The sequence below is a fragment of the Ambystoma mexicanum genome, chromosome 10, assembly GCF_040938575.1.
Source record: "Ambystoma mexicanum isolate Mex_15411 chromosome 10, UKY_AmexF1_1, whole genome shotgun sequence".
Taxonomy (NCBI): Eukaryota; Metazoa; Chordata; class Amphibia; order Caudata; family Ambystomatidae; genus Ambystoma; species Ambystoma mexicanum.
The window spans coordinates 333768982-333782114 of record NC_090932.1 but is presented as its reverse complement, the minus strand read 5'-3'; the positions used below and the strand labels follow the sequence as shown (position 1 = coordinate 333782114).

The following is a 13133-nucleotide window of genomic DNA, read 5'->3' as shown; positions in this document are numbered from 1 at the left end:
GCCATTTCCACCTAGCTGTACACTAACACAATAGTTCCGGCTAATAGGTTGTATCACCTAATAGCCAAAACTAAAAATACTGTTACTCCAGTGTCCAGTGCCCTTCAGCTGCCGCTAGCACTGCGTAGTCTGCATTCCTGCAGGTGCCAGTTAAACATTGTTATTCAATTCTCTCTCAACTTGAATGAACCTAGATTTCACCAGACACTACTACATACAGGAATTAGCATTTCTCGATATACTAATAAAAATATTACTGAACAACACACACTACATTTTTAAAGTTACCACCCCAAAACACAAAAAGACAACTTGGTTTACGGCAAATACCTGAGGCTAATAAATCATTGTAAACCTAAAGAGAACAACACTATGAATGCAAATTCATGGACAGATTCACAATAAGAGGCTAACCACGATGACTGGTTAAACAAGATGGAGTGGTAGACACACATCCATGCTGTTGGTACCTAAAACATCTAAAGACTACAAGGACACTATGGCAATGCTGTTAACTGGCATTCACCAAAAAAGAAATAATCAAACATATATGTGCTATTAAAAGCGGTACAAATATCAAAGTTCGATCAGCATATGCGAGATCAAGTAGAGTAAACTGGGACTGTACAATCAAACCTGCGTTAACTCACCATACAATGGACACTATCCATGCAGGAGATTCAATTCCTGGCCCCCGACCTCCACAACTGTGACCTATACTCAAAAGGCACTCAAATGGGACTTGAGAAATCAGACAAGTTGCCTTACCAAAATTGTTAACTCCTGCATCAAATATCCCTGTGTCAAAATCTACATTGGCATGAAAACTCAGTAAGGCAATATGGAAATTGGCGAGCAAAGATCATATATCCGGGCCAAGACCTTACAAACCCACCTTGCCCAACAATTTGTTAATACCCAACATACAGATAGTGATTTGACATGCACAGTACAAGACTTAATCTGACAAGACACACATTTCTCCAACACTCACTGCCTACAACAGTTAGACTTAGATATTGCAACTGGGAAGTCGCATGAATGTAGTCAGTCAATCATCTGGCCCATCCTACTAAGAGCTTACAAATTTACTCTCATTCTCTTCATGGGAGATTCCATATGTTCAGATCAAAATGTTAATATTTTACAATTTGGATATCTCTCACACCCAAAATTGATTTTCCTTCAGTGCAAGTAAATGGGGAAAGAGCAAGACTCCCTCTTCTAGGAGCAAAACCTCCCACTTAACTGTCCTCGAATGTTGGGTGTAATGACTGAGCTTAAGAGTTTACTGCTTTGAGGTATCTCTTGACCCACCTCACCCTCAAAAAGACCTTCTTCCAAACAATCCCACCATTACATAACTATGATGACCGGCTCCCGTTCAGAGTGTCTTCCCATGCTTGTGCCACTAGAGTACCCATAGTCCCCTTTCCACGCCTATAATGACGACATTGGTTCATAGTGTACCAACCTCTAGGAGGCAAATATAACCCTCCTATGCTATTGGCACCACTTCTGGTCCGTTCAAAATCATACTTTGCTGTAAATTTTACCTAGACCCTCGTATAGCAACTGCATTTTGCCTGAAATCCAAACCACATGTTTTGCAGCATTTATTCCAAAACCTTGTGTTTTATCCACGCCCGACACTTTTGAAAGATGCATTTCTTTTGGCCTCCCAAATCACATTTCAAACTAAAATTATTAGCTATTACAAATCCGACTACTCAGCAGGACACTAGGCTAATTCATGTGTCTATCCAAGTCTGCAGGTCTTAAAATATTTTGTCATGTGGTAGATGAAAAGAACTGGCCCTTAAGACGGCTACACTCTTGTCTTCACCAGTTGAAACTGTATACCTATCAAAATGAGGATGAGGACATTGGGTGTCTAGTCAATTACTTTTGTTTCATTTTGTTCATTTACAAGTATCTATGCATTGAGCTCCACCTATGTTAACTGTAGTAAATGGTCATTGTTTTGCTTCCCGTCTGTACATATATGTTAAGTTCACTATTTTACCTGCTGTGTCCACATCTTGTCTCACACAAATTCTTCAAAATATCAAATTATCTAAAAAATATATGTATTTGGCTAGTGTTTTCCCCCATGTTGTTTCATTTAGCGTTTTTGATTGACTAGTTCATGTATCAAGTTTATCAAATTGTATTTTTTGGTATTGCTTCAGTTTAGGAACTTCAATTGCATCGATTTACTGCCTGGGTTCCTACTTTGATTATACATTTTTTGTCTCTCCCTTCTTTTTATCTTTTCTCATTGTGCCAATAACAAACACAGAAACTGCCTTGACCAACATTACTGGAATGCAGGAAGACCACCAACTGGGTAAGAACAACAATTTCTCCCAATTGGAGTACAGAAAGAAAGAAAATACAGTTAGTGGGGGTGGCTTAAGCCAGGTGTCTTACCTTGCTCTATATCACGCAGAGCAAACAGCCCTACTCTGACATCACCGTTTACAGTCCACTTCTGTGTTTCACAATTAGGATTACAACTGTGGTTCATGAAACGAGAATAATTCCCCTTCGGGCCAGCATCAATGATCCGGTCCTTTAAAAAAAAAAAAGTAAATGACTAAATTAAGGAGGGGGAAAAAATAGAGAATTGCACTAAATTGTTAACACTCACAAAAAAGATCAGAAAAGCGGTTAGCAATTCCTCAATGGGCACATTTGAATCAATATACAGACATTAAAATATTTAGTTGTGTGCTGTGGAGTTAATTTCTGTCCCAGTAAATGAATTACTGTTTGGCTTTAAAAAGAGCCTTGATTGAGAACATGGTTTGCAAGCCCCATATACCTTCCATAGTATTGTTTTCCCCGAAGGGCACAGATAACAGCCCATTTAAAAAGGCAATGCAAACGTAAAAGCCACTGCACTATAACATTTCTTGCATCCTTCCACCAAACTTATGAAGACATTATGTCTTGGTTATTCAAAGTTGTCAAGGAAGTAACCATGTGGAAACTATTGTTACTTTAAACTTTGATCGATTAGTTTATTTTATGTTTATAATAACGATATGTAACCTGAAACACCACACCCGACTACCACATATTCAACTGCCAAAATGGCCCTATATAAAATGGAGTAGGGCACCTGATACATTTATGGTTACCGCTAATAGCCAAGCCAGCACCCTCATGCCATATGGATTCCTGTGAAAATCAGCTTGTTGTCACAGATAGCTCAAAAATCACTCCAACGCTCAAAAACAGTTGAGGGATGTATTGGCCATTCCCGTTTGAAAGCACTGCTCTTCACTCCAAACTACTGCTCCTCCCCTCCACACATCTCCTCCGACACTGCTACTCCACCCATCTGCTACTCCACCCATCTATAACGCAGGCACCCATCTTTCACTCAGTTCACACTCACTCCCTACTGTCCTTTTCCTAACCACACTTTCCAAAATTTCCCACACAATCACAATGCATTACCATTTTCACTCACTAGCCAATACCTTACCTTACCCATGAATTACCTCCACTCTTTGCTGCTCCTTCCTCCCTCCTGCTGGTCTCCTGGTATTCCACCTCCTCCTCCTTTAACCCACCTTAAACAAATGTTTTGCTTCCTGTGGTCTCCGTTTAGCCTCACTGCCCCTCTCTGGAATGGTTCTCTGTCCCAGGCCAATCTGGCCCTGTCTTAACCGCCCTGGGAAGGGTTGAAGGAAGCAAAGGCGCAAGTAGAGGGGTAAGTCCCACTCACATCCTCCGTGCGGGCTCTTTGTGGAATAGCAATGTGGCCTGAGAAGTTCAAAGTCCTAGTTCGTGTTAGGGGGACCTTGTCTTTGGCGAGCCTAAGATAAATCGCATAGTTGTGAGGGTTTGTGACCCCAGGTTATCTAGGGTACTTGGTGACAGCTGTGCCTGCTTACCACTATTACTTGGCAGCACCGCACAAAGGCATACATTAGTTTAAAAAAATGGATGAGCAGATATTGCTAATTAAAATGTTCTTGACCAAGAAGCAAACTTATTTAATTAGCAATTTTGAACAATTGTTATTAATATTGCCAGAAGTATTTCGTACACAAGACATAAATTAACAATACAGCATTTTATCCTACTTCTAGAATGAGACACTAGTGAGACGTGTCTCTGGAACATGTAAAGTTTAGCTTCATGAAAGGAGAAAGAAAAAATGTAAAATTAATATGATAAAAAGGGTCTATTCCAGCAGGCAACTTAATTGGGAACTCCAGCTGGGCAAGATGGCCCCAGCCCATCATTCAGGTTTACGGATTTCAATATAGTAATACATACGCTTTGGGGGCAGGCAGAGCCAAGTGACGTAGACCCGAGCACAGCATTACCAGCCTACCAGCCCTGAAAGCGGTATTCATTGCCATTAGCAGTGTGAGTCGCAATCCAGGTTGCTGAACCATTTTCTTTCTTTTTTAAGGGAAGCAGTCTTTTCAAGATTCATGCAGTCTTACTTCCTGTAAAAACAAAATACAAACGAGTATATCTGCCAACAGAAATATATATTTAAGGACCTCGAGGCAGGCCGGAAGGTGCGCAGGAAAGTTAGAGAGCGAGAGGGTCATTGGGTGAGGTATTTCAGTGGGGTGACAATGGGGAGACTCAGCCCGGGGCACAAGCCACACAATGAGAGCCGGGGCAGGAGCACAGAGGTCAGCACATAACATGGGCAGTTACTGGAGGATTCCATCTGCCTTGCCCGACTCCCGATTGGCCAGTGTCTCTCCCCCAGGTGCAATTATATACCAGTCATAGTAGAAGAGCAAACAAAGATCTGGAGAATATATATATTATATGATGTTGCAGTAGGTCTGTAGATGTACAAACTGAACAGAACTATTAATCGCTGCTTTGCGTAAACATATAGAGCTGGGTGTATTCATTACGTGAGAGGACAAAGCTAGAGACTAAGCAGAGTGGACAGCTATGTAGTAGACAAAGCAATGGGCAACAAAGTTACAAATAAGAGAGAACGACAAGAAGTTTGAAATCAATTCATGGGTTCATTTATTTATTTTATTTTGACATTTGTAGAGTGTACACAAACCCCGTGGGCATCAAGGCGCTTTTCCCCGTTACATGGACCCAGGATGGGCAAGGCACAGGTAAAGACGACAGCATTTTAGAATATTTAGACAGTTGTGAGGTCATAGGTTAGGACATAGGCAAAGATGGAGAGGATACAGTTACATACATGGTAATACATTTCTGACAGTGGCGAGTGTATGGATTGGGCTGAGGCAATAACTGTATCTTAGACCGTGCTGGCTATAGGCTGCAGGGGGGGACTTGGGTTTATGAGAATAACCATGTTTTTAGGATTTTGTGGAAGATCCAGTAGGATTCTTCGGCTCTGAGGGCAGGTGGGAGTGAGTTCCAGTATTTGGCAGCCAGCACTGGAAAACTAGACCCTCCTGCTTTGGTGCGTTTGAATTTGGTTTGGCTTAACTTGCGGGAGTGTAGGGCTCTGGTGGGCCTAGTGGATTGTACTTTGTCAATATTGTGTACTAGGTACGGAGGGGCTGTATTAGAGATGCACTTGTGGGTAATAGAATCTTGAAGAGAATCTGGTCCTTGACGGCTAGCCAGTGGTCGGTTCTGCAGGCAGCATAGATGTGTTCAGAGTGTGGGATGTTGAGGGCTGTGCATAATGCATTGTTTTGGATAGTTTGGAGTCTTTTTAGGTTGTGGGTAGATGTGCCTGCGAAGAGTACATTGCAGTACTCAAGCCAATCACGGCCCGGGAGATAGTTAGGCAATTGTCCCTGGAGAGGAAGGGCCTAGCTGCATTGAGCAATTTGGTTGAATATGCTGCAGCGGAGGATTTTTCGCGTACTTGTCGGGTCATGGAGAGATTGGCATTGAGGTAGATGCCTGTGTTTTTAACGAGGGGGAGACTAGTATCAGAGATCCGTCGATACTAAATTTGGAGTATTGCAAGTCAAGGGGTTTTAGGGCAGCTGCCAGGCCGACGATGAGGAGTTCAGTCTTTTCATTGTTGAGACAGCGGCTGTGGTTCGCCATCCAGACTTGGATAGTGGAATAGGTGGTGTTGAGGGCAGTAGATACAGTGCGCTATGACCCTGTGAGTGGGAGGATAATTTGCGTGTCGTCGGCATAGTAGTGTAGGCTATGCCGAGCGAACCTAGGAGGTCAAAGAGGGGCTTTGTAAAGATGTTGCAGAGTGTGGGTGAGACACACGATCCCTGAGGAACACTGCAACTGATGGTGGAAGGAGCGGCACAGGAATTCTCAAAGAAGACCTTCATTATTCTTCTTTCGAGGAAGGAGCAGATCCAAGTGGCAGCATCATGGGAGAAGGCAGCCAATGAGGTTAGGTGGCGACATGGGATGTCGTGGTCAAGTTAATCAAAAGCTGCAGACAGGTCTAGGAGGAGAAGCAAGGACAAGTTCAAGGGCGCAGTCTTTAACTAGTGGGGCTGGGCAGACCTCCCCTTTGCATCCAGATAGCTTTAGACTTTGAAGGATGCTAGTGGTTTGCTGTATGGTGATCTTGAAGGGGAACAAAGGTACGTCAGGCGTGTGGGCCGTTGTCGAGAGTATGGGTGAGGATTGATGCTAGCTTATTTAGATGGATTTTAAATTATAATGTGTCCATTTTGGTTAGAGTACTCTGAATGGAATTACACTAGTCAGTTTTTGTTGATTAAGGAAGTTTGGGGATGGGTGTTTCCAGTTGAGTATGGTAAACAGTTCCTTGGAGTCAGAGTTAGCGTTGGCAATCCTAGTGTTCATGGAGGAGGCCTTAGACAGTACGATAGCCTTTTTGTATTGGTTTGCGAGATTGGAGATGGCCCGTTTGTTTGACTGGGTTGGGGAGTTTTTCCAGTTCGATTCGGCAAACCTTTTCTCAATTCTGAGAGTGGAGAGCTCTTAAGTGTACCAGGCGTGGATATGTACAAGAGGTTTTGTTTTTTTAGTTGTTAGGGGAGCAATAGTGTTGTTGCCATTAGTAAGGGATGAAGCTTAGTGTTGCGCTAGGAACACTGTGTCTGCGGTTTCTAGGTTGTCCAAGTCGAGGACATTGAGGAAGGGGATGAGGATTTTCCCTTGTGAGTTTGCGTGCACTGTGGGCCAAAGTAGAAGGGATGGGGTTGATGAAGGGTTTCTGCAGTGGGCCGGCTGGGAGAGAGAAGGTAACAGTGTGGTGGTCAGACCACAGGCAGGGTGAGATGGTTGCAATTGTAAAGTGACAGTTCAAGTCTGCTAACCAATCAAAAGTTTGCCCCTGGTTATGGGTGGGATTGTTGATGCTTTGGTAGAGCCCATGGGAGATGAGGGCTGTGGCTGGTAGATCCAGAGGGTCATTGTAAGCTAAGTTTAGGTCGGCAAAAGGAGGTGGGCTTGAGATTACCACTTAGGAAGAAGAGTACATCTTCTTCAAAGGATAGTACAGGGCCTAGTGGGTAGTAAATTGTTACTCACCGTATTGACTAACGTACTCCTAGTCCATAGTCCCCTTTCCTTCATACTGCATGGGCGTCCCTCGCTAGGGACGAGAGACCAAACCCTTTTCACCAGAAAAAATGTTCTTCCCCTTTAAATTTAGAGGTGCGCGGCCCTGGGAGCATGCACTCGCCTGACTCCGCCCACCGGCACCACTCCTCAGTCCCCATTGACGTGTCGACAATATTAACATTGCCTAATGACACTAGTATTATTAAGGGGAGGATGGTGGGACGTATGGAGGAAAGGGGACTATGGACCAGGAGTAAGTTAGTCACTACGGGGAGTAATTATTAATTACTCCTACGTCCCGCCCCCTTTCCTCCATACTGCATGGGCGATTACAACTGATTGTAGCCCCAGAGTGGAGAGGTGACACTCCTTAAGAAAACAAGTTCCTTAGAACCGCCTGTCCCAACGCCGCATCTGACTTAGAGCCGGCGTCCAAACAGTAGTGCTTACAGAAAGCCTAAGGGGTGGCCCAGGTGGCTGCCCTGCTGATGACCTGCCACAGGACCCGTCTCTGGGATGCGACCGCCGTGGCCTTGTCTCTGACAGCGTGGGCATGCATGTTAGTTGGAAGTGGTTTGTGCTGCCCATTATAGGCCTCCTTGATGTAGTAGTGTAGGGTTCTGACGCCACCAGTGCCTGGATCTCGCTGACCCTATGCGCAGACGTAAGACCCACCAACAGAGCCGTTTTAATGGTGACCAGTCCGATGTCCGTGGACGCCATTGGTTCGAAAGGTTTGTGCACCAGGGTGCCCAACACTACATTGAGGTCCCACACAGCGTGTGGTTTCTTGATGGGCGGGTTCAGCCTGGTGAGGCCCGCCAGATGTCGTTTAACCACCGGGTTGGAGGAGGAGGAGAAGGCCTCCTCCTCCAAGTACCTGTAGGCTCCTATGGCTGCCAAGTAGGTGCGGCATGTGTCTGTTTTCACCCCTGAGTGAGCGTGGTGTGCAGAGAAGGAAAGCACATTGTACAATGTGCAAGTAAGGGGGGGGGGGGGGTCGATCTCCTTAGAGTCCGCCCAGTAACGGAACCTAATCGATTTAATTTTGTACTGGCTCCTAGTAGCCTTGCTCCTACCACCCTAATGATGTCTAGGTTAGCCTGTTACAAGCTCAGATGCTTCAGTGTGACCTGCTCAGGAACCATTCTGTGAGGGCGAACTTCTGTGCAGCGGGTGGATAACCCTGCCCCCCTGCTGCGAGAGAAGGTGAGCTGGGCTCATTGGCAGGTTAATGGGTGGCTTGTCCAAGAGGCTGAGAAGCCCAAAGAAACATGGTCTCGCCGGCCACCACGGAGCTATCAGAAGGATGCTGAAGTGACATGATTCTTTTATCTTGCAGAGCACCCTGTGGACCAGGGGCGTGGAAGGGAATGCGTACGTTGTCATGCTGTTCCACTGTATCTGGAATGCGTCGCCCAGAGAGACGGGGCCTTGCCCCTGCCAGGACGCAAACTGCGGGCACTTCCTGTTGGACCAAGTGGCAACGAGATCCACCTCAGGATGTCCCCATCTGCTGAAGATCCCGAGCAGGACCTGATTGTTCAATTGCCATTCGTAATTGTCCGCTTCCAGTCTGCTGATCCTGTCTGCTTCCAGGTTGGACTTCCCCGGGAGGTGGATAGCAGTCAGGAAGATGTTGTTTCTCCAGGGCCTATTCCCACATGCTGACCGCTAGGCTGCACAATGGAGCAGACCTGGTGCCACCCTACTTGTTGACGTAATACATGCTGGTGGAGTTGTCCGTCTGTATGAGGACCACATTGCCCCCAATGAGCAGAAGGAAAGCTTTGAGGGCGAGCCAGATAGCTTTCAGCTCCAGGCAGTCGATATGAAACTCCTGCTCCTGAAGGGACCAGACTGCATGGACAATATGGTTGTCCAGCATAGTGCCCCAGCCTTCCAGGGAGGAATCTGTGGTGATGGTGACCTGCGGGGCTGCCTGCCGGAAGGGCTTCCCGTCTGCAGGTTGCAGTCCCTGGAGCACCAGGTGAGGTCCGGGTGGAGAGGAGGAGGAATGCTGACAAGCTCTGCTTGGGAGCTCTGCTCTGGATTCCGTGAGGCCGCGAAGAGCAGCTGTTATCTCCTCATCTTGAGTCACGTGCGGGGTACAGCCAGTAGGACTGCTGCCATGATAATCAATAGATGCTGGTACCACCAGGTCGAGGTCGCCTCTCAGCTGAGGAAGTGACCTGCAGCCTTCTTGATGGCCATGATCTTGTCCTCCGAGGCGAAATCTCTCTCGGAGCTTGTGTCCCATATAAGGCCCAGAAAGGTCAGGCTCTGCGGAGGCTGCAGCTGAGACTTGAGGTTGATAGAAAATCCCTACTCGTGGAGTGAGATAATAAGGGCGGAGGCAGTGTGATGAACCACTTTCGGAGATCTCACCCCGATGAGCCAATCGTCCAGGTACGGGTAGACATGGTGGCCCTGGGCCCTGAGGAGGCCGCCACTGCATTCATCAGTCTGGTAAATACCCTGGGGGCTGAGTTGAGGCCAAAGGGTAGAACCTTGTATTGGAATTGGGAACCCATGATCCTGAACCGTAGAAAGAAGCGAGGAGGCTGCCAAATCAGGACGTGTAGATCCAGGGAGCAGATCCAGTCTCCCCTGCACAGTGTCTCCACAATGAGTGCTGGCGTAACTGTCTTGGATTTTTGAAGAGGGAGGGAGCGGTTGAGGGTGGAGAGGTCAAACACAACTGTTAGGCCAGCCTGGTTCTTCTTTTGTATGGTGAAAATACTGGAGTAGAAGCTCAAGCCTCGCTGGGAGGCTGGGACTTCTTCCACTGCCTGGCTCTTAACGAGCATACAAATTTGATTTGCTGTCCCAATATGTGCGAGTGGAGGGGAGGAGGGAGGAATCGGTAGATGGTACCCGTGGACACTACGGATGCCAAAACTGCGTAATGGGCAAGACTGCCCCTCACCAGAGACACGTAGACCCGAAGGGGCACATCATGCCTTCTTTCCCTCAGAGGCCTGTGCAGAGGAGGGGGACTGAAAGAAGCCCCTGCTCCCCATCTTCTGTTTGCGCCTGTGCTGACTCGGAGAACGTCAGGTTGCCTAGACCTCCGTTCTTGAAAGCCCCGGAACCAGCCAAACACCCGTCCCTTATCGGAGCGCTGATGCCACTGGGTGTATGCCTTTGGCTTGGCCTCTGTGAGGATAAAGACTTTGCAGTTTGGGAACTGTTTTTCTTTTTATCTAGCTCCTCATCGGTGGTGGAATGAAAAAGGTCGCCACCCTCGAACGAAGGTCCAATATGCGTTCCTGAACGTCCGGGTTGAATTTGGTAGCCCGTAGCCAGGTAGTCCTTCTCATGACCGTGGTGATGCAGATGGCACAGCCTGAGGTGTCAATGTGGGCCACGGTGGACTCCATGCTGTCCTGCGCCACCAGTTTGGCCTCTGCCAACCCCGCCTTGAAACGTGCCTGACTCTGCACCAGAAGTTCTGGAAGGAAGTCAGCTATTTCCCGCCAACACCTCTGGTTAACGGCTGCCAGCATGGTATTTGCATTTGATTGACGAAGATGCAGTGAGGCACTGTAATAAAGATCTTCTCCTCGTTGCCCATAAGCGCAGAGGACGAGGTAGCCGAGGACGACTCAGGCTTGGAGTAGAGTGACGCTTCAGCAATCACTGAAGAGTGCGGTTGAGGGTATGCCAAAAGCAACAATGGACCCCGTCCAATTGCCTATACTTGGCGTCGAGGCACTGATTGACATGTTGGGCCGAACAAGGTTTAAGCCATCCCTTTTTGGCCAAGGCGACAACATCCTTCTGCATCGGGATCCCTATTCTAGCCGCGGGCGTGGAGCGAGGATCTCGGCCAGGATCCCTGCCTCTGGTTGTTCGACTTCAATTGAGGAAGCCCCAAATACTCTGCCAAACCTGCGAGCCGTTCAAGGAAGGCCTTGGAAGACGGCGTGTTGTGGTCCACGTCCTCGTCAGTGTCCACCAGGGTGTCCGGTTGGTCCGGAGTGGGTAGAGGAGTGCCGGGCGCCGAGGGCTGCGGTGTAGGAACCGGAGCCGGTGGCTGCTGTGGAGGCTGGTGCGGAACCGCCTGAACTGTGGGAGGCAGGGGAGCTGAAAATGAAGGAGCCAGCAAGGACAGCAGGGGCTGCATGGGGGCCTGCAGCGCTGGAGCCATAAGAAGAATGACTATAGGCGGAGGGAGCATGTCCCTGATCACATCCCGAAGGATGGCCCCCATCTGAGGAGATATCATGAGTGTGAGGAACTTTTCAATAACCTATCCTCACATGCCCGTGGGGTGGCAGGTGGTATTAACAGGGTAGCAGATGGCTGCTGGGGCTGGTGCGTGCTCCGTCTTGCCAGTTGAGGGGTAAATCTGCCACGCGATGCTGATGGATAAGCTGTAGGCCACGTACCTGGTTGACACCAGTATCACCTTGAAACTCGTTCTCCCACCTGCTCCGCACCAAGGGGCGGTATCGGATGAGCGGCCATTTTGTAGGGAGCGGTGGTCATCTTGTCGAGATGCGTGCCACGTGCCAAAGTCGTGGTGCTTGGCTCGCTGGGCCCAGCCTCCTCCAGGACTCTTGTCTGTGGAGCAGGAGACTTACCCTGCACCTCAGGGCAGGGCCTGGTAGGTGTGTTGCCCTCGGCAGCATCGCTGGTAGTGCTGCGTACAGGTGCCCCATCGGACATCGGCCCTCGGGTGTACACCTGGTAAAAGACCCTTGCGCTCCCTCAGCACTGTCCCCGGAAGGATCTAATGACCCCTCGGCTGGTAGCTGAAATAGCCTTGGTACCAGTTCTGGTGCGAGAACCTGAAAAGTTCCTCCAGCTCAGGCATTTCCTTGGCAAGGAGTCGCCCTTGCAGGGTGTGATCGAAAAAAGCAGCCCTAACTTGGGCCTTGACTTGTGTCTGACTAAGTCCTTCAAGTCCTCTGGAGGAGACTTCTCAAAGAGCTCCCTCCACCGAGCTAAACATTTCTTCAGAGTGTGCGGTGTAAGCGCGTTGCACGTGGTAAAACCCTCCCAGCCGTGTTCGGGGCCAATGCAGCGGAGGCAAAGAGCGCGGGGGTTGGACGTAGGGAAGAGCCCTTTGCGGGCTGCACACCTGCTGAAGCCCGCTGATGTTGACATGCGCCAGGGAGGAGCGTGGCACCAGAGGACCAAGTACCTGATTGACAAAAAAAGGCAGAAGACAACAGACAGAAGAAAGTATCTGGGGAAGAGCGCATGGTATTACAAGGCCGAAGTCAAACCCAGGAGTGCTGGTGAAATCATTCCATTCCCATCGACACGGAAAAGGGGACTGAGGAGTGGCGCCCATTAGGCAGAATCCTGTGCAGTGCCCTTAGGGACCACTACACACAATTAAGACTTCAAGTGGCAAAACAAGTTCACCTTTGGTACAAGCCTGTACTACACTGTTAAAGTGGTAGCAGTAGCGGATCAGCCAGACTTATCTCAAGAGTAAATGAGCAGTAGTAGAGATTACACAAAGGACCACAATTACTGTGACTCAGGGAAACGCTGACTGAAGGTTTCAAGTAAAAAATATAAGTACATTTATTTTAAACCATCTATTTGCAAAACACTTCACTTCTATAAATTTGAAACCACGTGTAAAATACACCACACACAACCAATTCCACTTGTTCCAG

At 48.0% G+C, this 13133-nt stretch overlaps 1 protein-coding gene across 3 annotated transcripts in view; it reads right to left on the bottom strand.

The window, feature by feature from the left end:
* Positions 1-13133, bottom strand: part of NSD3 (nuclear receptor binding SET domain protein 3) — a 2619674-nt gene that overhangs the window by 198476 nt on the left and 2408065 nt on the right. For all 3 annotated transcript variants that reach the window (XM_069617934.1, XM_069617935.1, XM_069617936.1), the window contains one exon: positions 2434-2575. In XM_069617934.1, coding sequence (XP_069474035.1) covers positions 2434-2575 — 142 coding nt within the window. The remainder of the gene's footprint in view (positions 1-2433; positions 2576-13133) is intronic.